This window comes from Physella acuta, unplaced genomic scaffold (assembly GCF_028476545.2).
Source record: "Physella acuta isolate Inbredline_101_S28 unplaced genomic scaffold, ASM2847654v3 ptg000007l, whole genome shotgun sequence".
Taxonomy (NCBI): Eukaryota; Metazoa; Mollusca; class Gastropoda; family Physidae; genus Physella; species Physella acuta.
The window spans coordinates 231,065-254,824 of NW_026731527.1; the positions used below are offsets into that span (position 1 = coordinate 231,065).

Sequence of the window (23,760 nt, forward strand, 5' to 3'; positions counted from 1 at the left end):
ACAATAAACAGCATTGATTATCAACAGAAAAAAATACCAAACTGAGTTACATGTTTTATTTATAAAATTATTTTTAGAAAATATTTGTTCCAGGTCATGTTGATATTAAAATATAAATGATTTATTTGGCTTACTTTTTATTTTTAATTTTTATTTCCACTAAGTATGATTATATTTATATTTAAACTATGAGTAACTTAATTATTTTTTGTATTAAAGGTAGTATAATTGTTAAATTTATAAATACAATACACGGCAGATTAGTAATCAACAAAATATATTTTACATGATTAAAATACACTTTAAATAAGGCTTTTAAAACATCAGGTTCTTCATTGTTTTTGGTATTTGTCATTTTTTTTAATTATCAAAAAATAATGGGCCCTCTGAATAGCTATAGTTTTTTCAATATTTAATTATTCTTAAATGTAATGATTTACTAGAAAATCCCTTTTAAAGTGGTAATAGCAAAATATGTAATCTGTAATGAAAGTCTTGCAAGGCATATTAATTTTTCTTTTTTAAAATGTCAGCAGAAAGTCTTATTTATGGGAAAATTTTGTGTTTTCCTGAAGTTTTCTTGCAAAAATAGACTACCACACCAGTGACAACACAGGCTAATACAGCAAGAGGCAATCCTATACCAAGCCCAAGTTTAAGATCCATGTCATCTGTTAGAAAAATGTAATTTTTATTATATTTGCTATTATCTCTAAAAAAAAGTAAATTGTATCTACATTTCAGTTATTTTATAAAGTTTATTTGTAGTAATTTAATGTCAAATTATACTTCACAAATCGAACACTTAAGTTTTCAAACCATTAAACTTAATTAAACATTTCCATTAATAATCACATTTTGTTACATTGGAATTTCTTATTATTTAGTACACTTACCATCAACAATGACCCTAAAGAAACAAAATAAATAATTACAGGAATTAAAAAAATAAAACAATGTATTATCTTAATAAATTGTTAATTGCCTTATACAACATTAACATTATTTTTTTACATTATGATGTACTTTTAACAAAATATACCTATATTAGGGAACTAGAAACAATATGTTTGTGACAGTGATTATATCTTGATATATATTAAAACATGAGGCTACAAATTTTGCTTTTTATCCACTTAACATGTAAATATAAGTTAAGTATACGAAAATGTATGTTATGTTATCTGTATTTTTTCATACCTGCAGACTGTTGCACCATTTTCCACAATACATGCCTCATTATTTCTACACGGGTTGGTCTTTTGTCTCACTTCACAAGTTGAAGCATAGACTAAATAAAGCAAACAGTTATAATCTTTTAAAACACCAATTTTAAATAATAAAACTTTCTTGAAATATGAACTGCAAACATAAAATATAAAACAATGTACAACAAAACTACATATCTCCCTACCTGTTTGGCCTCCAACATACAGATTAAGAACAGTTGAGAGGACATTATTTATAGTAATTCCTTGAGTCATGATCACTTGTAAAGCAGAAGTCAGTGATTTGTCTGGACTGCTCTCTATAATGCTATCAATCAGCACAAGAATATCTGCTATAAGACTACCTTTTCTGTAATATTGATTAAAAAAAAAAGATATAATTAAAACCATCTAAAATGTAATAAAAATAATTGACGTGGATTGTAATGACTGACGAGAAGCCGCGTTGGTTGTTAACAGTCTTTATTATGTACAGACGCCATCATGCGAAGAGAGAGAGAGAAGTGGCCAGAGACCACTATATATAGATAACAACATGTAAGGGACATCACTCAAGATAACAATATAAATATAATACTAATACAGAGAGTGAGTTCCCTTGACCTCACAATTATTTCAATCTATTACATCCCTTTACCCTTAGAACACAATAACACATCTCTCAATAGAACAATTGATAATATCCTAAAATCACCAATTATATTGTAACATGAACACTATGGTAGATTACATCCTTGCAAACAATGCACAATATGCTACAACATAATCAAGATACAAAACAATGATGTCAAAGTCCTTTTGACCTTTAGAATCATAGGTCTAACTTATTTGGGACTTTGATTGTCCTGCTTGACCTTCTCAGTGGCTTTTGATTTGGTGACTCAATATTCTGACCATTTGGATTCCCTATCTCAGGAGGTCTAGGATTTAAATCATTAACTCCAGAATTTACATTTTCTGACTCCAGACAACTTGGTTCACTCATATCAACAGAACTTGGTTGTGGAACAAACTGAGTTGGTGTGAACTGATCAGACTTGGTGGGATTGACAGATTCACACTTATTATCTGCACAAGTTATTTTTAACTTTATAAGACACAGGTCCTGTACCTTGAACAATTTGACCTGGTATCCATTTTTCCTTTCTCCCATAATTTCTTAGATACACATTCTCATTAATACCAAATTCTCTTTCAATGGGTGTTCTGTCATGATTTACTTTTTTAATTGGCATCTGAAAGTATTATGCTATTATTCAGATCCTTAACTGACATAGATTTCTTTGATTGATCAATTTTCTCAGGTAATCTGATAGTGCTTTTTTCGTAACCAAACATACTGTTTAAAAGTAATATCCTGGACAATATCACTTTGCAACTGTGATCCAGTATTTGAAGTGGGTGTATTAAATGGCAAAAATCTTTTTCCTTTTCTTTTGATGTTACCCTTTTAGTTTCTGTAAGTGCTAATGATGTTAGCAAAGTTATTTGATGATCACATTCCTTCTTACTAATGTATTCTCTTTAAAACATTTGAAATTGCCATATCACCATAATCATTTATTAAGTTACAAATACTTTGTTTAGGCAACTCTGACTGATAATGGACTACATCTTCTCCATCTTTTATATTATCTTCACAAAGGTTTTTAATTCTTATTTAATATGGCCTTAAGTCATCATTCACAGACTCTTCAGGCCAACCATTCTTACAGTACTCATATACTTTTATTAAGCACTCATCTTTTTGTGTTTCTCTTTTAATATCATTCACATTTATATTGGAGTTATCCATGATAGTGAAGAGAACAAATACATCTTCTGGTACATAGCTCAGGCTTTGGTTTTCTAAAGGTAATCCACTAAGACTATCTGCACTATTCTCAGATCCAGGTTTGTATTTCAATTCATAATTGTATGCAGTTAGTGTGATAGCCCATCTTTGAATTCTTGGTGAGGCATGCTCAGGTAGGGTTTTGTTTTCTCCAAATAAACCTAGCAATGGTTTATGATCTGTAAAGATGGTGAACTTCCTACCAAACAGAAACTTATGAAATTTCTTAACACCAAAAATGATGCCTAAGCCTTCCCTATCTAACTGAGAATAATTTTTCTCAGCCTGATTCAAAGATCTACTGGCAAAAGCAATGGGTCTGTCACCCTTCTCATCCATGTGGGACAAGACTGCTCCTACACCATCTGGTGAAGCATCACATGTTAATATAAGTCTTTTCCCTGGGTCATAGTGAGTTAGTAAGGTGTCAGCAGACAAAGCCTCTTTTGCTGTGTTAAAAGCAGCTTCTTGTTGTTTACCCCAGTGCCAAGTTGCATTTTTCTGTAGCAGCTTGTACAGTGGTGATAGTTTACCAGACAGATTCCCTATGAACTTTGCATAGTAATTTATCAAGCCCAAAAAAGCTCTTAGTTGTTGGGTATTTTCAGGTTTGGGTGCTTCTTTAATGGCTTTTGTTTTCTCAGGTTGAGGTCTGATGCCTTGTTTGCTCAATATATAACCAAGAAAACTAATTTCTGTCAGCATGAATTGACATTTATTTTTGTTTATCTTTAAACCTTTTTCACCAACAATTTTCAAGACTTTATCTAGTGTTTTAAGATGTTCAGTGTCATTCTTACCAGTTATGTACACATTGTCAAAGTACACACAAACATTTGGAATATCCTTAAAAATACTGTCCATGACCGCTTGGAAAATTCCAGGGCTAGATGATATGCCAAAACATAGTCTTTCATATTGGTAGAGTCCTTTATGTGTGTTTATTGTCGTATAGACTTTTGAATCTGGATGCAGTTCTAGTTGAGTGTAAGCATGACTAAAGTCTAATTCAGTGAATTTGTCTCCTCCTGCCAAATTCAAAGAAATTTCCTCAATGTTAGGTATAGGGTACCTATTTAGCTCTATTTGCTTATTCAGTGTGGTTTTATAATCTCCACAAATTCTTATAGAACCATCCTTCTTTAACACTGGCACAATGGGTGTCGCCCAATCGGAATAGTCTACCTTCTTTATAATGCCATTAGATTCCAATCTACTTAGCTCATTTTCAATTTTATTCCTCATTGCATAAGGTGGAACTCTAGCTTTGCAGTATCTTGGATTTGTATCTTTAATGCTTAACTTCACTGTTCTATCATTTAGTAATCCAGAGTTACCAAAAACACTTTTATTTTCAGATATAACTTTATCTAGTGAAGTAAGACTAGATTCTTTTACATTCTTCAATGAACAAATACTCTCCCAATTTAACTTAAGATCACTTAACCAGTTCCTACCTAGTAATGGCGGTCCATTTCCTTCAACCACAAGAAGAGGAAGTTTAACACTTTGACCATTATAACTTACATGAACCATACACTCTCCTATTACCGGAACATTGTCACCAGTGTATGTTGTTAGACACTTGTGACACGGCTGTAGAGACACTGATCCTCCTGTGACAGCGTCAAAATCTTTCTTTGTTATGACTGTTAGAGATGCTCCAGTGTCAAGTTGGAAGCTGATGCTCTTACCGTTGATATTAACTGGTACATTGATGGGAGCATGACTTATTGATTTAACAGAGAACAGGTTGAAATCCGGCTGCAAATCAATTTGAGCATTTTCACAGGTAGAGTGGTTCATTGGTTGGGTTAGGTAGTCTTGGTGAGAGTTAACATAGTGCTGCTTTTGGTTGCGGTACTGTCTTGACTGGCTAGATTTAGCAACAGACGAAGACTTTGCAAAGCAGGCCTTGGCAATGTGACCTTGCTCACTGCACTTATAACAAGTTGCAGACTTGAACTTGCACCGATGAGATGCATGGGGACCTTTGCATCGATGACATTTTTGATAATTATTACTAGATTTAGATCTAGGATTTGAACGAGCAGGCTGTTTAGCATAAGTTGGAATGCTCTGATGGGGTTGATGTTTATTGACTAACCTGCTGTTTACTGCATGGATCTCTGAAGGTGCTAAAGATCTCGCCGCATCAGATGACTGCTGGAATGAAATTGCAAGTTGTATTGCTTTTTCTAATGTTAGATCTGACTCGAGCAGCAACTTTCTTTGAATATCAGGGCTGTTTACACCTGTCACAAACTTTTCACATAGTCTGTCAGACAGCGTATCGCCGAATTCACAAAATTCACTTAAATGACGTAAAGCAGCAACATATTCTGTTATTGACTCGTTTGGTTGACGAGTCCTACTGTCAAATCTAGCTCGACATAGAAACTTTGATGGGGTAGGCGCATGGTGGTCTGTTAGCAATTTGCTCAGCTCGTTAAAGCTCTTGGTATCTGGACTAGCTGGTGCGCATAAGTCCTTTAGTAGCCTGAATTGTTGAGGCCCTATGACTGTTAACAAAACAGCTCTCTTTTTGGCTTCTATCGTCACGTCGTTAGCTTCTAGGTAAAAGCTTAACCTCTCTAGGTAATCTTGAATGATTTCATCATTCGCATCAAATTCTTTTATTTGGCCATACAGCGCCATAATTCTAGAAATAATTAGCTAATAAGCTCTAGCAAACCTCTTTTTTGCGTAATTAGGTGCTCTTTCTAGTAGATGTTTATCCTTCGTCGCCAAATGACGTGGATTGTAATGACTGACGAGAAGCCGCGTTGGTTGTTAACAGTCTTTATTATGTACAGACGCCATCATGCGAAGAGAGAGAGAGAAGTGGCCAGAGACCACTATATATAGATAACAACATGTAAGGGACATCACTCAAGATAACAATATAAATATAATACTAATACAGAGAGTGAGTTCCCTTGACCTCACAATTATTTCAATCTATTACAATAATCATGTAAAACTAAACAGTAATGTCATAATTATTATTATGACTGCTGTTTAATTGTTATTAATAATTGTAAACTGTTCCTTTAATTGTATCAAAAATAAAATTTGAAGTTTATAAGGACTAGCAAAATTGGTGACGAATACAAAAGTAATTGCTTTGAAATCTGGAAAAACAAATTCACATCATTTTATGATCTGTTTTACAATCAAGTAAATTGGTTTTTGATGAGAAAACTTAGCGGTTGATATACTTACTTATAGTTTTATTGACTAAGTTTAAAAAAATTATATTAACACAAATTAAATTGATGTTTCAATATAGAGATGTATGGTATTAGGTCCACACACAAAAGCATAAAACTGTTTTGTCTAGTCAACAATGTAGTTGCTGAAATAAAAATACAAGTGAAACATGATTTGAATAAATTCTAACTTGAGATTTTGAACATAAATTTCAGTCACAGCCACTCCTGTAGCTTTCAATTGCTTGTACATCTGAAACGAAATTGGCATTTTTAGTCTCTTAGTTTATTAAAGTAAACATCAATTCAAAAATATTCTAATTTGAAATTTCATTAAAAAAAATTTTTTTTTAAATTTCATACAAATTAGCACTATTACTCTAATCTAAATTTTCATAATAATACATCCAATTAAAATTTTTAGGAAGAATGGAGTTTTCTTAAGAAATTAAAAACTGCTCACATTTACCTTACTCTATACTTAGCACTATGAATAAAAATAAATAAGACTTATTATTCCAATCTGTTAAAGTTTAGTTTAAATTAATGATAACATTAAAGCGTTTAAAAAGTCATATTAAGTAAAATGTGTATGAAAATATTATAGCATAGCACATTACTTGGGATTCCACTTCATCTTTTGTTTTGTTGTAATCATCACTGTTTTTGTCCTCCAGATTTAGTTTGGAAACATCCAAGTTGAATGTAATTGTCACGTTGTGTTTGGTTGTTTCTGTAAACAATTCAGTTAAATTATAACTTTTTAACTATGAAAATATGATTACTCTGTATAATTAAGAAACTAAATAAAAGTAAAGAAGTATTTAATAAGATAAGATTACCATGACACTTTGTGGAATTTGTAGGGCTAATAGCAAAGCCATCTTTACATGAACAATTGACACCACCAATAGTGTTGGTGCATTTCTGTTCACAGATTGGTGTTGACAGAGCACACTCATCAATATCTTAGATATTAATGTTAATTATACATAATTATTCATTTGCATATTTGTATTTATTTAATAAAAATATTTTTGAAAATTAGAGTAGTCTGCTTTATTTTTATATTACAATATGGATTTACATTATTTTCTTATTTAAAGTATAATAAATAATAATAATTTTTTACTGTAACAAATGCAGCTTCTAACATCATAAAAACTATAAAATAAAAATAAATATGTAGGTTTCTTTCATGCCTATCTATCTTATAAAATCTTACCTTCACAGGCACAAGAGTTGCATTTCTTTTCAAAGCCTTTGTCACATGAGCACACATACTCTTTACCCTGTTTAGTACAAAACTCATGGTTGCTTGTATTACATACACAGCGCAGTGTGCAGTTGGGACCATAGTAATTCTCTTCACAAGCTGTATGAACAATGATTATGATACAATGAATATTTTTTTAAATTTTATATCTTCTAAACAATATTTATTTTATAACAAGCTATGATTATTTTTTATAAAAATATTTTTTTACACTACAATGTTTTTTTAAAATACATTTTTCAAAAACTCCTGTATTCTTGATAGAACATTCTTAAAATTTAAATTATTTGATCAATAATTGAATTACTGTATAGGCCTACTAGATTCTAAATATTTCTAAGAATGTCCTGTTTATAAATTATACAATACAATGATGTGGGCATTGTTTGTTAAAACTTAAAAACTAAGTAAGTCTTTACTTAAGGAGGGCCTCACACTAAATACTTTACATAATATCAAACACCTTAAAATTTTGATAACATTTTTCTAGCAAATAAAATATCTATTTTACCTTCACATTTATTGTTTGAGAAAAAATAAAATTCATCACAAACACAGTCAAAGCTTCCTTCAGTATTGTTGCAATGAGAATGGGATGGACATATTTTTGTGTTCTGGAGGCATTCATCAACATCTTTGTCACAATTAGTTCCACTCCATCCACTTTTACACTGGCATGTACCAGAGACTTTATCATATGTTGATGTCCCCAACACAGAACAGCTGCAGGTCTTATTACACTCAGTACCCCAGCTGCCCTCTACACATGCTGGAAAGATTTTATAAATATATAACGCCTAAGATTACAACGAGATTAGTAAACCTTTTTAATAAATTAATATTTTATTACAAATCATACCATTCGCAAATGGGTTAAAATTTATATTTACTTGCTTGAAACTAATTATTAAATACATAAACATGCTTTTGTATTTCCCGACTGATTTTTTGCTTGATTTCAATCAAACAGGCAAATAATTTGCAAAACAGCAATGCAGCTGCTGTGAGTACCAAAACATTATTCAAGCTGCAGAACTGAAGATATGGCCCAATCTTAATTAAACAAAATTAAAGTAAATTACGTAAATAGTTTTATTAATATTAAAAAAATGACCGTACATTTAAGTTATTTCTAACTTACAAGAAAAACAAATAATTTACCTTCACATTTGTTGCTAGAATTAAAATAGCCATCATCACACAGACAAACAAAAGACCCATCAGTATTGTTGCAATGAGAATGGGATGGACAGTTGTTTGTGTTCTGGAGACATTCATCAACATCTTTGTCACAATTAGTTCCACTCCATCCACTTTTACAGTGGCATGTACCAGAGACTTTATCACATGTTGATGTCCCCAACACAGAACAGCTGCAGTTGTTGCTACACTCAGTGCCCCAGGTACCTTCTACACAAGCTGGAAAAAGTTTTATAAATATATTACTTCAAATGCCATAGATTAATTGAGCCAATTAAGTGTTATCTTTTAAAATATTAGCAGCTACTTTTTGTATGAAATGTAAGTGATGTATAATGTTTGTGAAATGTGGTTATAATAGATTGACGACAGAAGCCTGTGGTTGTATATAACACATTTAATGGTCTAACTACCACGATGATAACACACAGAGAGAGACGGAAGGAAGTACACAAGGGACATCACTCAAGATAACAATATTATAAATATAACTAATACAGAAGAGTGAGTTCCCTTGACCTCACAATTATTTCAATCTATTACATCCCTTTACCCTTAGAACACAATAACACATCTCTCAATAGAACAATTGATAGTATCCTAAAATCACCAATTATATTGTAACATGAACACTATGGTAGATTACATCCTTACAAACAATGCACAATATGCTACAACATAATCAAAATACAAAACAATAATGTCAAAGTCCTTTTGACCTTTAGAATCATAGGTCTAACTTATTTGGGACTTTGATTGTCCTGTTTGACCTTCTCAGTGGCCTTTGATTTGGTGACTCAATATTCTGACCATTTGGATTCTCTATCTCAGGAGGTCTAGGATTTAAGTCATTAACTCCAGAATTTACATTTTCTGACTCCAGACAACTTGATTCACTCATATCAACAGAACTTGGTTGTGGAACAAACTGAGTTGGTGTGAACTGATCAGACTTGGTGGGATTGACAGATTCACCCTTATTATCTGCACAAGTTATTTTTAACTGGTCTGCATGTCTACGGACAATAAGTCCATCATTTGTTTTTACTTTATAAGACACAGGTCCTGTACATTGAACAATTTGACCTGGAATCCATTTTTCCTTTCTCCCATAATTTCTTAGATACACATTCTCATTAACACCAAATTCTCTTTCAATGGGTGTTCTGTCATGATTTACTTTTTGAATTGGCATCTGAAAGTATTATGCTGTTATTCAGATCCTTGACTGACATAGATTTCTTTGATTGATCAATTTCCTCAGGTAATCTGATAGTGCTTTTTTTGTAACCAAAAATACTGTTTAAAAGTAATATCCTGGACAATATCACTTTGCAACTGTGATCCAGTATTTGAAGTGGGTGTATTAAATGGCAAAAATCTTTTTCTTCTTTTGATGTTACCCTTTTAGTTTCTTTTAGTTTCTGTAAGTGCTAATGATGTTAGCAAAGTTGTTTGATGATCACATTCCTTCTTACTTAAAGCATTTGAAAGTGCCATATCACTATAATCATTTATTAAGTTACAAATACTTTGTTTAGGTAGCTCTGACTGATAATGGACTGCATCTTCTCCATCTTTTATATTATCTTCACAAAGGTTTTAATTTCTTATTTTATATGGCCTTAAGTCATCATTCACAGACTCTTCAGGCCAACCATTCATACAGTACTCATATACTTTTATTAAGCACTCATCTTTTTGTGTTTCTCTTTTAATATCATTCACATTAACATCATTCACATCTATATTGGAGTTATCCATGATAGTGAAGAGAACAAATACATCTTCTGGTACATAGCTCAGGCTTTGGTTTTTTAAAGGTAATCTACTAAGACTATCTGCACTATTCTCAGATCCAGGTTTGTATTTCAATTCATAATTGTATGCAGTTAGTGTGATAGCCCATCTTTGAATTCTTGGTGAGGCATGCTCAGGTAGGGTTTTGTTTTCTCCAAATAAACCTAGCAATGGTTTATGATCTGTAAAGATGGTGAACTTCCTACCAAACAGAAACTTATGAAATTTCTTAACACCAAAAATGATGCCTAAGCCTTCCCTATCTAACTGAGAATAATTTTTCTCAGCCTGGTTCAAAGATCTACTGGCAAAAGCAATGGGTCTGTCACCCTTCTCATCCATGTGGGACAAGACTGCTCCTACACCATCTGGTGAAGCATCACATGTCAATACAAGTCTTTTCCCTGGGTCATAGTGAGTTAGTAAGGTGTCAGCAGACAAAGCCTCTTTTGCTGTATTAAAAGCAGTATCTTGTTGTTTACCCCAGTGCCAAGTTGCATTTTTCTGTAGCAGCTTGTACAGTGGTGATAGTTTACCAGACAGATTTCCTATGAACTTTGCATAGTAATTTATCAAGCCCAAAAAAGCTCTTAGTTGTTGGGTATTTTCAGGTTTGGGTGCTTCTTTAATGGCTTTTGTTTTCTCAGGTTGAGGTCTGATGCCTTGTTTGCTTAATATATAACCAAGAAAACTAATTTCTGTCAGCATGAATTGACATTTATCTTTGTTTATCTTTAAACCTTTTTCACCAACAATTTTCAATACTTTATCAAGTGTTTTAAGATGTTCAGTGTCATTCTTACCATTTATGTACACATTGTCAAAGTACACACAAACATTTGGAATGTCCTTAAAAATACTGTCCATGACAGCTTGGAAAATTCCAGGGCTAGATGATATGCCAAAACATAGTCTTTCATATTGGTAGAGTCCTTTATGTGTGTTTATTGTCGTATAGACTTTTGAATCTGGATGCAGTTCTAGTTGAGTGTAAGCATGACTAAAGTCTAATTCAGTGAATTTGTCTCCTCCTGCCAAATTCAAAGAAATTTCCTCAATGTTAGGAATAGGGTACCTATTTAGCTCTATTTGCTTATTCAGTGTGGCTTTGTAATCTCCACAAATTCTTATAGAACCATCCTTCTTTAACACTGGCACAATGGGTGTCGCCCAATCGGAATAGTCTACCTTCTTTATAATGCCATTAGATTCCAATCTACTTAGCTCATTTTCAATTTTGTTCCTTATTGCATAAGGTGGAACTCTAGCTTTGCAGTATCTTGGATTTGTGTCTTTAATGCTTAACTTCACTGTTCTATCATTTAGTAATCCATGATTACCAAAAACACTTTTATTTTCAGATATAACTTTATCTAGTGAAGTAAGACTAGATTCTTTTACATTCTTCAATGAACAAATACTCTCCCAATTTAACTTAAGATTACTTAACCAGTTCCTACCTAGTAATGGCGGTCCATTTCCTTCAACCACAAGAAGAGGAAGTTTAACACTTTGACCATTATAATTTACATGAACCATACACTCTCCTATTACCGGAACATTGTCACCAGTGTATGTTGTTAGACACTTGTGACATGGCTGTAGAGGCACTGATCCTCCTATGACAGCGTCAAAATCTTTCTTTGTTATGACTGTTAGAGATGCTCCAGTGTCCAGTTGGAAGCTGATGCTCTTACCGTTGATATTAACTGGTACATTGATGGGAGCATGACTTATTGATTTCACAGAGAATAGGTTGAAATCCGGCTGCGAATCAATTTGAGCATTTTTACAGGTAGAGTGGTTCATTGGTTGGGTTAGGTAGTCTTGGTGAGAGTTAACATAGTGCTGCTTTTGGTTGCGGTACTGTCTTGACTGGCTAGATTTAGCAACAGACGAAGACTTTGCAAAGCAGGCCTTAGCAATGTGACCTTGCTCACTGCACTTATAACAAGTTGCAGACTTGAACTTGCACCGATGAGATGCATGGGGACCTTTGCATCGATGACATTTTTGATAATTATTACTAGATTTAGATCTAGGATTTGAACGAGCAGGCTGTTTAGCATAAGTTGGAATGCTCTGATGGGGTTGATGTTTATTGACTAACCTGCTGTTTACTGCATGGATCTCTGAAGGTGCTAAAGATCTCGCCGCATCTGATGACTGCTGGATTGAAGCTGCAAGTTGTATTGCTTTTTCCAATTTTAGATCTGACTCGAGCAGCAACTTTCTTTGAATATCAGGGCTGTTTACACCTGTCACAAACTTTTCACATAGTCTGTCAGACAGCGTTTCTCCGAATTCACAAAATCTACTTAAATGACGTAAAGCAGCAACATATTCTGATATTGACTCGTTTGGTTGACGAGTCCTACTGTCAAATCTAGCTCGACATAGAAACTTTGATGGGGTAGGCGCATGGTGGTCTGTTAGCAATTTGCTCAGCTCGTTAAAGCTCTTGGTATCTGGACTAGCTGGTGCGCATAAGTCCTTTAGTAGCCTAAATTGTTGAGGCCCTATGACTGTTAACAAAACAGCTCTCTTTTTGGCTTCTATCGTCACGTCGTTAGCTTCTAGGTAAAAGCTTAACCTCTCTAGGTAATCTTGAATGATTTCATCATTCGCATCAAATTGATTTATTTGGCCATACAGCGCCATTATTCTAGAAATAATTAGCTAATAAGCTCTAGCAAACCTCTTTTTTGCGTAAGTAGGTGCTCTTTCTAGTAGATGTTTATCCTTCGTCGCCAGTTATAATAGATTGACGACAGAAGCCTGTGATTGTATATAACACATTTATTTAGGGTCTAACTACCACGATGATAACACACAGAGAGAGACGGAAGGAAGTACACAAGGGACATCACTCAAGATAACAATATTATAAATATAACTAATACAGAAGAGTGAGTTCCCTTGACCTCACAATTATTTCAATCTATTACAGTGGTTGATTTAGCAAATTAAATCAAGTATGTTGTTGTTTAATGTCAGAAAGTGTATAACATACTTTATAAACTAAAATAAAGCTAACATTGGAAAAAAAAACAATACCAAAACCAAAAACTAACCAATATTAGATCACACCAATAGCAAAACATTATATTACTAAATCATGCTAACTTGTTGCTAGCAGCAACATTATGATATTGTATGGGCATTAGGTAGAGGAAGTAGTGCTTAAGTTGTATAAATGGTGTAAGTTGTTAACTTTTAGCAATACAATTTAATAAACAAAAATAAATATATGAAAACAAGATTAGTAAACCTTTTTCAATAAGTAATATTTTATTACAAATCACACCATTTGCAAATGGATTCAAATTTATATTTATTTGTTTGAAACTAATTATTAAATACATAAACATGCTTTTTAATTTCCCGACTGATTTTTTGCTTTATTTCAATCAAACAGGCAAATAATTTGCAAAACAGTAATGCAGCTGCAGTGAGTACCAAAAAATTATATAAGCGGCAGAACTATAGATATGGCCCAATGTTAATTAAACAAAATTTTAGTAAATTACGTAAATAGTTTTATTAATATTAAAAAAGACTGTAGGTTTAAGTTATTTCTAACTTATAATAAGAAAAACAAACAACAATTTACCTTCACATGTGTTGCTTGAATTAAAATAGCCATCATCACACAGACAAACAAAAGACCCATCAGTATTGTTACAATGAGAATGGGATGAACAGTTTGTTGTATTCTGGAGGCATTCATCAACATCTTTGTCACAATTAGTTCCACTCCATCCACTTTTACACTGGCATGTACCAGAGACTCTATCACATGTTGATGTCCCCAACACAGAACAGCTGCAGGTATTGCTACATTCAGTGCCCCAGTAGCCTTCCTCACAAGCTAGAAGAAAAGAAATAGATACATGTTAAGTAAAAATATAGTGTTAGATATCAATATAGAACTATAAACAATATTTAAACTTATGAATGGGAAATTTCAATTTAATGATTTGTTTAAATAAATTAATTAAAGAATATTAAAAGATTATTTTTAGGTTTTTTAAAATTAGGTTTTGTTTATTAGAACTTGATGACATAGTTGATTAATTAGGTTTTGGAAATGAGACTTCAGTCTTTAGGACATTCCCATGTCCACTCAGCACTGATGAGTACCTTTATCATGTTTGATAAGTAAAGGAGACTGGACATAATGCTGACCACACTTTCTCTTCATATGCCATTTTCACAAAACAAAAAACCCTTTTTCATAAACCTTATTTTATAAACCCTATGCCTCTATGGTTGTTTATTAGAAATATTTTTATTACAACTTTTTGGTTTAATAAAAAAAAAATTCAAGTTCTAAAAATTGTTAATGTTAAATTAAATAAAAAATATTTTTAACAGACAAACTCTGAGTTACCTGTGCATGTATTACCAGTTGTAGAAAAACCATCATCACAAACACAGATATATCCACTGCCTGTACTCATACACTTATAATTCAATGAACATTTGTTCACTCTACAGTCTATGACAACATCTTCACATGTGGCTCCACCCCATCCAATCTTACACTGACATGAACCAGTGACCTGGTCACAGTGGTCTGTGTTCAGCATCTTACAGCTGCATGTGTTGTTGCATCCAGTGCCCCAGCTGCCTTCAATACAGTCTAATGAGAAAGTAAAACTCTCATTAACTTTATCTATCATAAACAAATTGTAATCTCCTTTGAATGTTCAGCAGCATGACTTCCCTCACCGATTGCATGGTACCAGGTGTTTTGACAAAAAATTCTACTTTCATAATGCAGCCCAAACTGCTATGGAATAACTCGAATTTATTGTGTTCAGATCCCTAGCTCTAGTATTAGGGTGTCATTGAGTTCATCCAACTCTGAAGGGCACATGACTAAGATTATGAAAGTACAGGAGGCTGGGCATAATGCTGCCAAGTCTATCACTTAAACAGGTGAAGTGTATTATGTAACTCTTGAGAAATAGCCAAAAGTAGGCTTTAAATAGCAGTTAAAGCTGCCCAAAATGGAATCGTTTAAAATATTTAAAAAATAGCTCTCCAACTATATAGGCTACAAAACAATTTATTAATAGCATGCCTATATATTGAGGTCTGAATTGGTAATGATAAATAAATATAAAATATTATGTATTCATTGCAAATATGAGACATATAAGTTGTTTTAAGTAAAATAAAATAAACTTAGCTTGGGTAACCTACCATCACATGTGATGCCATCATTACTCAGTGTTTGTCCTACAGGACACACACACTCTAAGCTTGTGTTTTGTTGAGTTTCTACACAGCCATGTTTACAGGTGGCTTTAGCACACAGATCTATGTCTTAAAATAAATATTTTTTCTGATGTTATATTTTTTAAAGGAAAGGGCCTATTGTATACAAATAGGTTATAGAACATACTATTATGTGGAAAAATGTGTGTTGTTTTATAGAGTGGATAAAAGCAAAATTATTACAATTATTAGATTTAGAGAAAATTTTATAAAAAGATTTATAAAATACCATCACAATTAAGACCATCAGCTGCTAAAGTTGTTCCTTTTGAGCACAGGCAAGTTTCTGTATCATTGATGGTAGCACACTGGTAGCTACATGTGGTTTTGGTGGTGCATGGTATTGTTGCTGCAAGAAAGGAGTTTTGTCAAATAAAAGCCTGTACTTGTTAATGCTAATAGAGAATATGCCTTTACAGAGTATTTTTATATAATCATCCAGAATATTTGCATTGATAAATTGTAGTGAAATAAATATAATATTTATTATTTTTTAATACTGATGTTTAATTTGACTTAATAAAATATACATCAAGTACCATTTTGGATCTGGCATTCTACATGGCATACAATTTAATTTTTAATGTTTCTTCATATGGATTGTGCCATCTATTCTATGTCTAAATGCAATTACTTTCCCTGGATAGAGTCAGGTACCCATCAGAACCCAATGGATACTATCTTCAGAGCAAAGTCCAAAACTTTTGGTGAAGTCATCCTGCAATCTGTTACTCAAAAATGTTGCATAATTGCATTATATGTATGCAAATTAAAAAACTAAATGTAATTAAACTACCTCTACAAGTAAGACCATCAGGTTGAAGCAACAGCCCTGATGTACAAGAACACCTGTAGCTTCCTTCTGTGTTGATACACAACTGTTCACATCTGGTATTGTCCTGTTGGCACTCATTTATATCTGGAGGTAGAAATACATTTTAAACTTTATTTGATATTGAAAGGTACACTTTTCAAGAGCAATCAATATTAGATTTTAGTCTTTAATAAAAAAAAATTTTTAAGAAAGTTATATTTCTTTTATATGTTTGTTTAATATTTAAAATAAAATTGCTAATTTAAAATGTAATTTTGATTCTAAAGAACAGTTTATTGCTAAGAAAATATACCAGAACAAATGTTGGTTGTCGAGTTGTAGAAATAGCCATGAAAACAAGCACAACTATAACCTCCAACAAAATTGTTGCACAATTGAGGGCAGTTGTTAGTTGTTGGACTGGAGCATTCATTCAAATCTATGGGAACAAAAACATTCAGATTTTAATCTTTGAAATAAATGATAAACAAATCATTGGTCTATTTCTAATTTAATAATTATAAATGTTAAAAGATTGAGCATGCAACTAACTGTAGAGCAAAGTTTAGTATACCTATGCAGGCTCCATTCTCTCTTACATAACCAGTTTGGCATTGACAGGTAGCAGATCCAGGTAAATTGACACATTTCTCATTGGTGCCACATTGCTGTGCTCCAGTTGTACATTCATCAATGTCAATATTACATAATGTTCCTGAATGAGAAACAAAAATGTGTGTAGCATTGGTGAAAGAAAAAAAGTACTTTATAGTTAGAGAACTCACCTGAACAATAATCAAACGCAATTTGTAACAGATTAAATTTTCTTTAAATAAAAGATACAAAATCTGTGAGTTTAAGCAAAATATTACTAACTAGAAATAGACATATAATTAAGAAATGCAAAAAATGATACTATGTAAAAATTCATTATTTCTTACCAGTGTATCCTGACTTGCAAACACAACCAGTTTTTAGATCACAGTAATCTTCCCCTGACCCACAGCTACATGACTTGTTACACTGTATGCCCCAAGTTTCACCACTACAATCTGTCAAAGAATTTTTACATCAAAATAATAAAAATTGTAACTTTTATTTTAGTAATTGAATAAAAGCTCTAGGTTTCAGATAGCTTTTCAGAATAGAACATAAAATATGAATTTGTGCTACCAATACAAGAGCGGCCATCATTGTCCAGCTTTGTCCCTGCTTCACATGAACATGTGTAGCTGCCATCAATGTTGACACAATTGGTTTTAATTGCACATTTGTTGTCACTGTCTGACAGGCATTCATTGATATCTGACATTCACATCAAAAATAAAAAGTGATATTTATCAGTAATACCTTTTGAATTTATAAAACTGGACACTTTAGTGTTGAATTTTTAAATTCTTTAATTACATGTTATCTTATTTTATGAAATAAAATAAGCTTATTTTATTTGAAATCAACCTTAAGCCATGTTGCTATTTCAGATAAATTTTGAACATACCTTGACAGAGATCTGTTCCTTTCAGTTGAAAACCTCTTGGGCAATAGCAAGTGGCCACATTGTCAGCATCAACACCACAACCATAGCTGCAGTTGAGAGTTTGACCAACACAAGGGTCTTTCACTGTTTGGTAAGACACCGTGTCAATATGTTTCAACTCAACACAAATTTACTTAAATTGGTGGAAGTATTAATACAATAAAATACATTAAAGGATTTGAAATTAAAAAATAAGTTTAGGCAAATTGAAAAAACAAATTGCTTCACATGTAAGCCTACTGAATTTAATATATATCTATACCTATATACCTATTATATGCAGAAATGACTTATGCAATAATTCAAAATATGCTATCTGATTCGTCTAATATAGTATTATATTAAATGCTAAAAAACATTTTTTGTACATCAGTCCAGTAATCTAGCCATTAAAAAAAAAACTCTCTTTATACAGAAAATTGACTAATCATATATTGAACAAGACAACTTAATTACTAACCTTTGACACAGCTCCACCTGTCATCAGAGAGATAAAAACCTTGTTGACACAAACAGTTGAAGGAGCCAGGTTTGTTGTCACAAATCTGTTCACATTTGTCTACTTTCAGTTCACATTCATTGATGTCTGAAATATGAACAAAAAATATCTTAGCTCATAAATAGCCTTGCTCTTAGAAAAATATTGTACAAATAATATTTTTTTAAAATTTTGTTTAATTCGTTTAAATATTTTTAAATATTGTCTATCATAAAAAAAAGACTCTAAAAACATTCCAAAGAAGTGTTGTTTTAGAAAATAGAAGCAAACCTTCACAAACAGACTGAGCATTCCTGGCAAATCCTTTCTTGCAAGAACAGCTGTAGCTTCCCACTGTGTTGATACAAACTTCTACAAGTCTGTCACAGGTTGTGTTTGAAAAAATATCTGTGCACTCGTTAATGTCTGGTGTCAGAGAGATTGTAAAAGTATTTTCACATTTTAAGAAATTAGCTTGTGATTTTTTCATATTTCAAAACCCTGTTATAAGTTTTAGTATTTCTATTTCCAAAGAGATCTGTTAATGTTGTAGGTAATGTTATCCTTAATATAACATAGATACATAATTCACAAATTTATTAAAACTGAAAACAATAAATATATAAAAAGTATTTCATGAATTATTTTAAGTCTTATTGCTTAGAGAACTTAAATAATATATCTCAGAAGCATGTTTTAAAAAATATATATAGGTCTCAATAAGCATAGTGTTAATTGAACACAATCACCTTTTATGTAATGATAATTGAAATAACTGGTTAACTATAATATATGTCCTATTAAAATACAAAATAACAATTGTAGTTAAAAAAATTTTACTCATCAAATACATAAATTAAATATGTAATATAAATAATCAAATACCTAAGCAAGCTCCATTGTCTAGTTTATATCCATCTGGACACACACAGGAGAATGACCCAATCTTGTTCTTACAGACAAAACCTTCAGGACATGAGTTGGGCTGGGCACATTCATTAACGTCCAGCTCACAGTTGTCCCCTGTCCAGCTCTCATCACACACACACCCTCTAACTGTGTCACATGACCCGTGACTGCTGCACTGGCAGATGTTCTCACAGTTTTCACCATAGTAAGGTTTTTCACACGCTGAAAAGTTGCACTAAATTTAACATCTATTTAAATATACAGAATACTGTTTGTGATATTTTGTGAGCGATTAAATAATAGTATATTGTTTTACACTGGTGATTCATAGACAAGTTTTTTTTTTGATAATTTTTATATACTTGTAGAAGAACCAAAACCAAAACCTAAAAATTACCCTTTAGTTATGATGAGTTACTGCTAAGCTATATGTTCTGTTACATTTTTGATGACAAAATAATTTAAATTGAGATGCAAATTAAAGATGACCTGATTTTATAAAAAAATGCACTTTTATTTCATTATGCACCCGTAGTTTACAAAAAAATACAAGAATCTCAACAGCATTGTCTTAAGTAAAACATCAATAATTATATAAAGATAAGTTTGTAAACACAGTCAAAATATTTTCCACCTTCACCAGACTTAATAATATGAGAGTGATAAACCTGTGTCACACCTCGAATAACCACAGAGTCAATAGTGATATAAACTTCATCCATACCTGCACAAGAGACTCCATCTGGCCCAAGTTTGAAGCCAGTGTAACACGAACATTGGTATGTCCCCAGCTGGTTGATGCAGCTTTGACTGCATGGCTTGTTGCCATACTCACATTCATTTATATCTGATAATTAATTAATAAGAAAAATATTTATTACAAAAAGACTATTATCTGTTAAATGGATGTTGGGACTAGTTACTAGTTTTTCAGTTTTTATACATAAATCTGCTTTTTTTTTAAGAAAATAAGACCAACCGATATTTTTACTTTTAAAAAATTTAAATCATTTAAAAATATTAATAAAATATTTAATAAAAACTTTACTCTACCTATACAGTTTGAGCTATCTGTTGGATCAACCTCATACCCAAGTCTACAGCTGCAGTTCACTTGGTTATTTGTCACACTACAAACCTGTTGACATTGGTAGCATTCATCTCTTATGCTGGAGTCTGGTTAAAAAAACATTCAAATGATATTACATTAGTTGAGCTAATAAAAGAATAATAAGCAAAAATTTCATACTTTATCTTCTTGTATTATGAACAGAAAGTAACCATCTAGTTAGCTTGAAATGATACTGATTCTGAGTTATAAACCTATGCTACCTACTAGCACTCAAAACACCAAAATTTGAAAAATTACTGCTATCAACCTGGGTTACATATTATTATGGAACAAAGAATTATCCAAAACAAGAAATAAATAAAATAAAAAAAAATTACCTATTGTGCAAGAATATCCATTTTCATCAAGTGTGTACCCAGCTTGACATGAACAGGAGTAATTTCCCTTTGTATTTGTGCATTTTTGTTGACATTTGGATGTTCTCTCCTCACACTCATTGATTTCTGTTTTTTAATCATGTATTTTTCAACTTACAATTTTATATAAAAGTAAGAAAATAGAACAAATTTATCTATTAACTAAAATATTTGAAAATAAATATTTTAAGTGCATATTTGAGGATAAACATTGATTTTTATCAAAATTGATTACATATTTTTGTAATGAAGCAAAGTTTATTTAACGTAAAAGAAAGAGTGCTGCATTTAAATATGAATAAATCTTTCATTTTGATAAATTTATTTTGAATATTTTCTTTATGAAAATTGACAAAACAGCGTTCTATATTAAGTGATATAATGAAGTTTTTTTTAAAATTATATATATATATATATATATATATATATATATATATATATATATATATATATATATATATATATATATATATATATATATATATATATATATATATATATATATATATATATATATATATATATATATTTGCTTAACACATATTTATTCAAAATTCAATGGCTACCTAAACAAGTTTTCTTTTCAACTGTGTCCAGCCTGTAGCCAGACTGGCAACTGCAAACAAATGAGCCTTCAGTGTTGGAACACACCTGGCTACATGGGCTGCTCACATTACATTCATCAATATCTGGAAAAATAGTGTGAATATACAATCAGGTGCTATTTAAAATAGTGTGATTATAGCATAAAATGCTGTTCAAAATTGTTGCAAGACATCTAACATTCAAACAATACAAATGTGTTAATTAATCTTTTAAATGTTATTAATACCTGGTAGATAAAAAAAGACTATAAAATATCCTAAAAGAATATACTTTTACATACCAACACACTTTCCTTTCCAATCAAAAAATCCATTAGGGCAAGGGCCACAAGCATATCCAATAGAATTGTTTCCCTGTTGGGCAGCAGTAAGATCTGTACAGTTCTGTCCCTTGGAACATGGCTCTATCGCACAGCCATCCAGCTCTGAGTCACATTCTTGGCCTGACAATATGAAAAATCTCATTCTTAATTCTTCTATTTAAAAAATATTTTCAAAAATATTTTGAACATTCTTGAATACCAAAGATTAAACATTGTATGAACTGTATCTGTATAATACTGATGTCTTTTCAAAAAGTATGGATAAAAACTAACATTTAAAAGATTATTTTTAAATCATAATTCTATAAACCCAAGGTAAATAATTTATAAAGCAAATGTTAACATTTAAACATGATTTTTGAAATAAATGTGATGAAAATAATATTTAATTATGATTGACCAATCTACCTTTAAATTAAAAAAAAGTCAAAATGTGATAATTTTATAAGAAAATTCTAATTGTTAAATTGAATTTTAATTAATTCAAACCTTTGTAAGCAGGAAAGCATGTACAGGCTAATATTTGGAATTGACCATTCAAAAACTCCTGTTGTCTTGGAGTATTTGGATCACAGACACCATGTCCACTACAGAGTGGACACACAGTTATTGGGATGTAAATAGATGGAGAGACAGCACCCTTGGAATCTTTTGCTCTGATTCTGTAATAATAAATAAACCAACTGAAATTGCCTATAAATTATTTCAACCATAAATATAAATTCATTAATTAATACAATTACAACTAAAAACACACACACACATATATATATATATATATATATATATATATATATATATATATATATATATATATATATATATATATATATATATATGCCTATTTTTTCTCATTTAACAGCTTAAATTTTTCCATAACAGGCAAACTTACTGAAGAAGAACAGGACTGTTAACATTAGGAGTGTAAGTTATTAATCCTGTGTTGTCAATGGTTACATCAGTGACATTGCTTTGGATTTCAAATGTTATTGCATCATGGTCCTCATCTTCAGCAATGAGTTGTAAGTTAGACAGAGTCCCATGTTTAACCAGCCAGCGGCCATTGGAGTTTAGACTATCATTCTTTACTGTAAGGCTAGGTGGATTGTTTGCTGCAGATATTTAATAGATCTTATATTGGCTATAAACAGATTTGGATAAAATAAAATTTTTAACATTAAAATATTTTTGATAAGAAGTGAAATATAATTACACTTTCAGAGGGTCTGTTGAATTTGTTTACTTATACTTACATATAATATAGCATACCAAAATTATTGTTCAAAACATATCCTTTATTTCAATCAAACTGACAACAATTTCATGTAAAAAAATCCGTAATGTATCATTTATAACTTTTCATTTAAATTCTATATTAGGTTGCATTAGTAAGTTATGGTTAATCTGTTCATCATGTTTTTGCAATACGTAAAGAAGTATATATTTTTACATGCAATGTCATAATTACCTAATACTTGAATTGTTGCAGCCATCTGTTCACTAAAAGATTTCGTATTCTCTGCAAATGCCTGGTCACCAGTGGCCAGGAAATCAAAAATACAAGCATCATTTTTATCTCCACAAATTTCAACAGCTTTGGCCACATCTTCAGGCTTAGCTTCATCTTTAAACATGGGAGTGAACTCTGGGTGCTGGAAATCTTCAGCTTTTTCTCCTGGTCCATACAAGAAAATAGATGTGCTCGCATTTACTGCCCCTGGGGAATTAAACAAATGGGTAAAAAAAATGTAAATGTATAAAATTAGATA

General features: G+C 31.6%; 2 protein-coding genes and 2 long non-coding RNA genes across 4 annotated transcripts; all 4 read right to left on the reverse strand.

Moving 5' to 3' along the window:
• Positions 1-492: 492 nt before the first annotated feature.
• LOC131944264 (multiple epidermal growth factor-like domains protein 10) lies at positions 493-17,147 on the reverse strand. The gene is made up of 17 exons (XM_059304851.1): positions 17,141-17,147; positions 16,965-17,090; positions 16,634-16,756; positions 16,067-16,186; positions 15,763-15,885; positions 14,945-15,196; positions 14,165-14,422; positions 8,713-8,970; positions 8,063-8,320; positions 7,501-7,650; positions 7,118-7,243; positions 6,896-7,008; positions 6,467-6,528; positions 1,415-1,578; positions 1,201-1,291; positions 897-910; positions 493-671 (listed from the first exon to the last, which is right to left on the reverse strand). The coding sequence occupies exons 1-17, from the start codon at positions 17,145-17,147 to the stop codon at positions 547-549; spliced, it is 2,370 nt and encodes a 789-aa protein (XP_059160834.1). The 3' UTR covers positions 493-546.
• Positions 17,148-17,240: 93 nt separating this feature from the next.
• LOC131947071 (uncharacterized) lies at positions 17,241-17,954 on the reverse strand. Its single transcript, XR_009387835.1, has 3 exons — positions 17,825-17,954; positions 17,593-17,703; positions 17,241-17,366 (listed from the first exon to the last, which is right to left on the reverse strand). It is a non-coding gene; the product is annotated as an uncharacterized LOC131947071 (long non-coding RNA).
• A 169-nt stretch (positions 17,955-18,123) lies between these two features.
• Positions 18,124-20,723, reverse strand: LOC131944359 (latent-transforming growth factor beta-binding protein 3-like). The gene is made up of 6 exons (XM_059304955.1): positions 20,714-20,723; positions 20,300-20,422; positions 19,552-19,797; positions 18,958-19,092; positions 18,649-18,774; positions 18,124-18,272 (listed from the first exon to the last, which is right to left on the reverse strand). The coding sequence occupies exons 1-6, from the start codon at positions 20,721-20,723 to the stop codon at positions 18,124-18,126; spliced, it is 789 nt and encodes a 262-aa protein (XP_059160938.1).
• A 357-nt stretch (positions 20,724-21,080) lies between these two features.
• On the reverse strand, positions 21,081-22,078 carry LOC131947126 (uncharacterized). Its single transcript, XR_009387842.1, has 3 exons — positions 21,950-22,078; positions 21,630-21,752; positions 21,081-21,150 (listed from the first exon to the last, which is right to left on the reverse strand). It is a non-coding gene; the product is annotated as an uncharacterized LOC131947126 (long non-coding RNA).
• Between the last annotated feature and the right edge of the window lie 1,682 nt (positions 22,079-23,760).

Coding starts and splice junctions, on each gene's coding strand:
- LOC131944264 (XM_059304851.1), bottom strand. Junction 16,187..16,633: donor TGATGGTCTTACTTGTAGAG/GTAGTTTAATTA, acceptor CCTTTCTTGCAG/CAACAATACCATGCACCACC. Junction 8,321..8,712: donor TTCTAGCAACAAATGTGAAG/GTAAATTATTTG, acceptor AAATCTTTCCAG/CATGTGTAGAGGGCAGCTGG.
- LOC131944359 (XM_059304955.1), bottom strand. Junction 19,798..20,299: donor AGATGGAGTCTCTTGTGCAG/GTATGGATGAAG, acceptor GCAACTTTTCAG/CGTGTGAAAAACCTTACTAT. Junction 19,093..19,551: donor AGACAATGGAGCTTGCTTAG/GTATTTGATTAT, acceptor CTCTGACACCAG/ACATTAACGAGTGCACAGAT.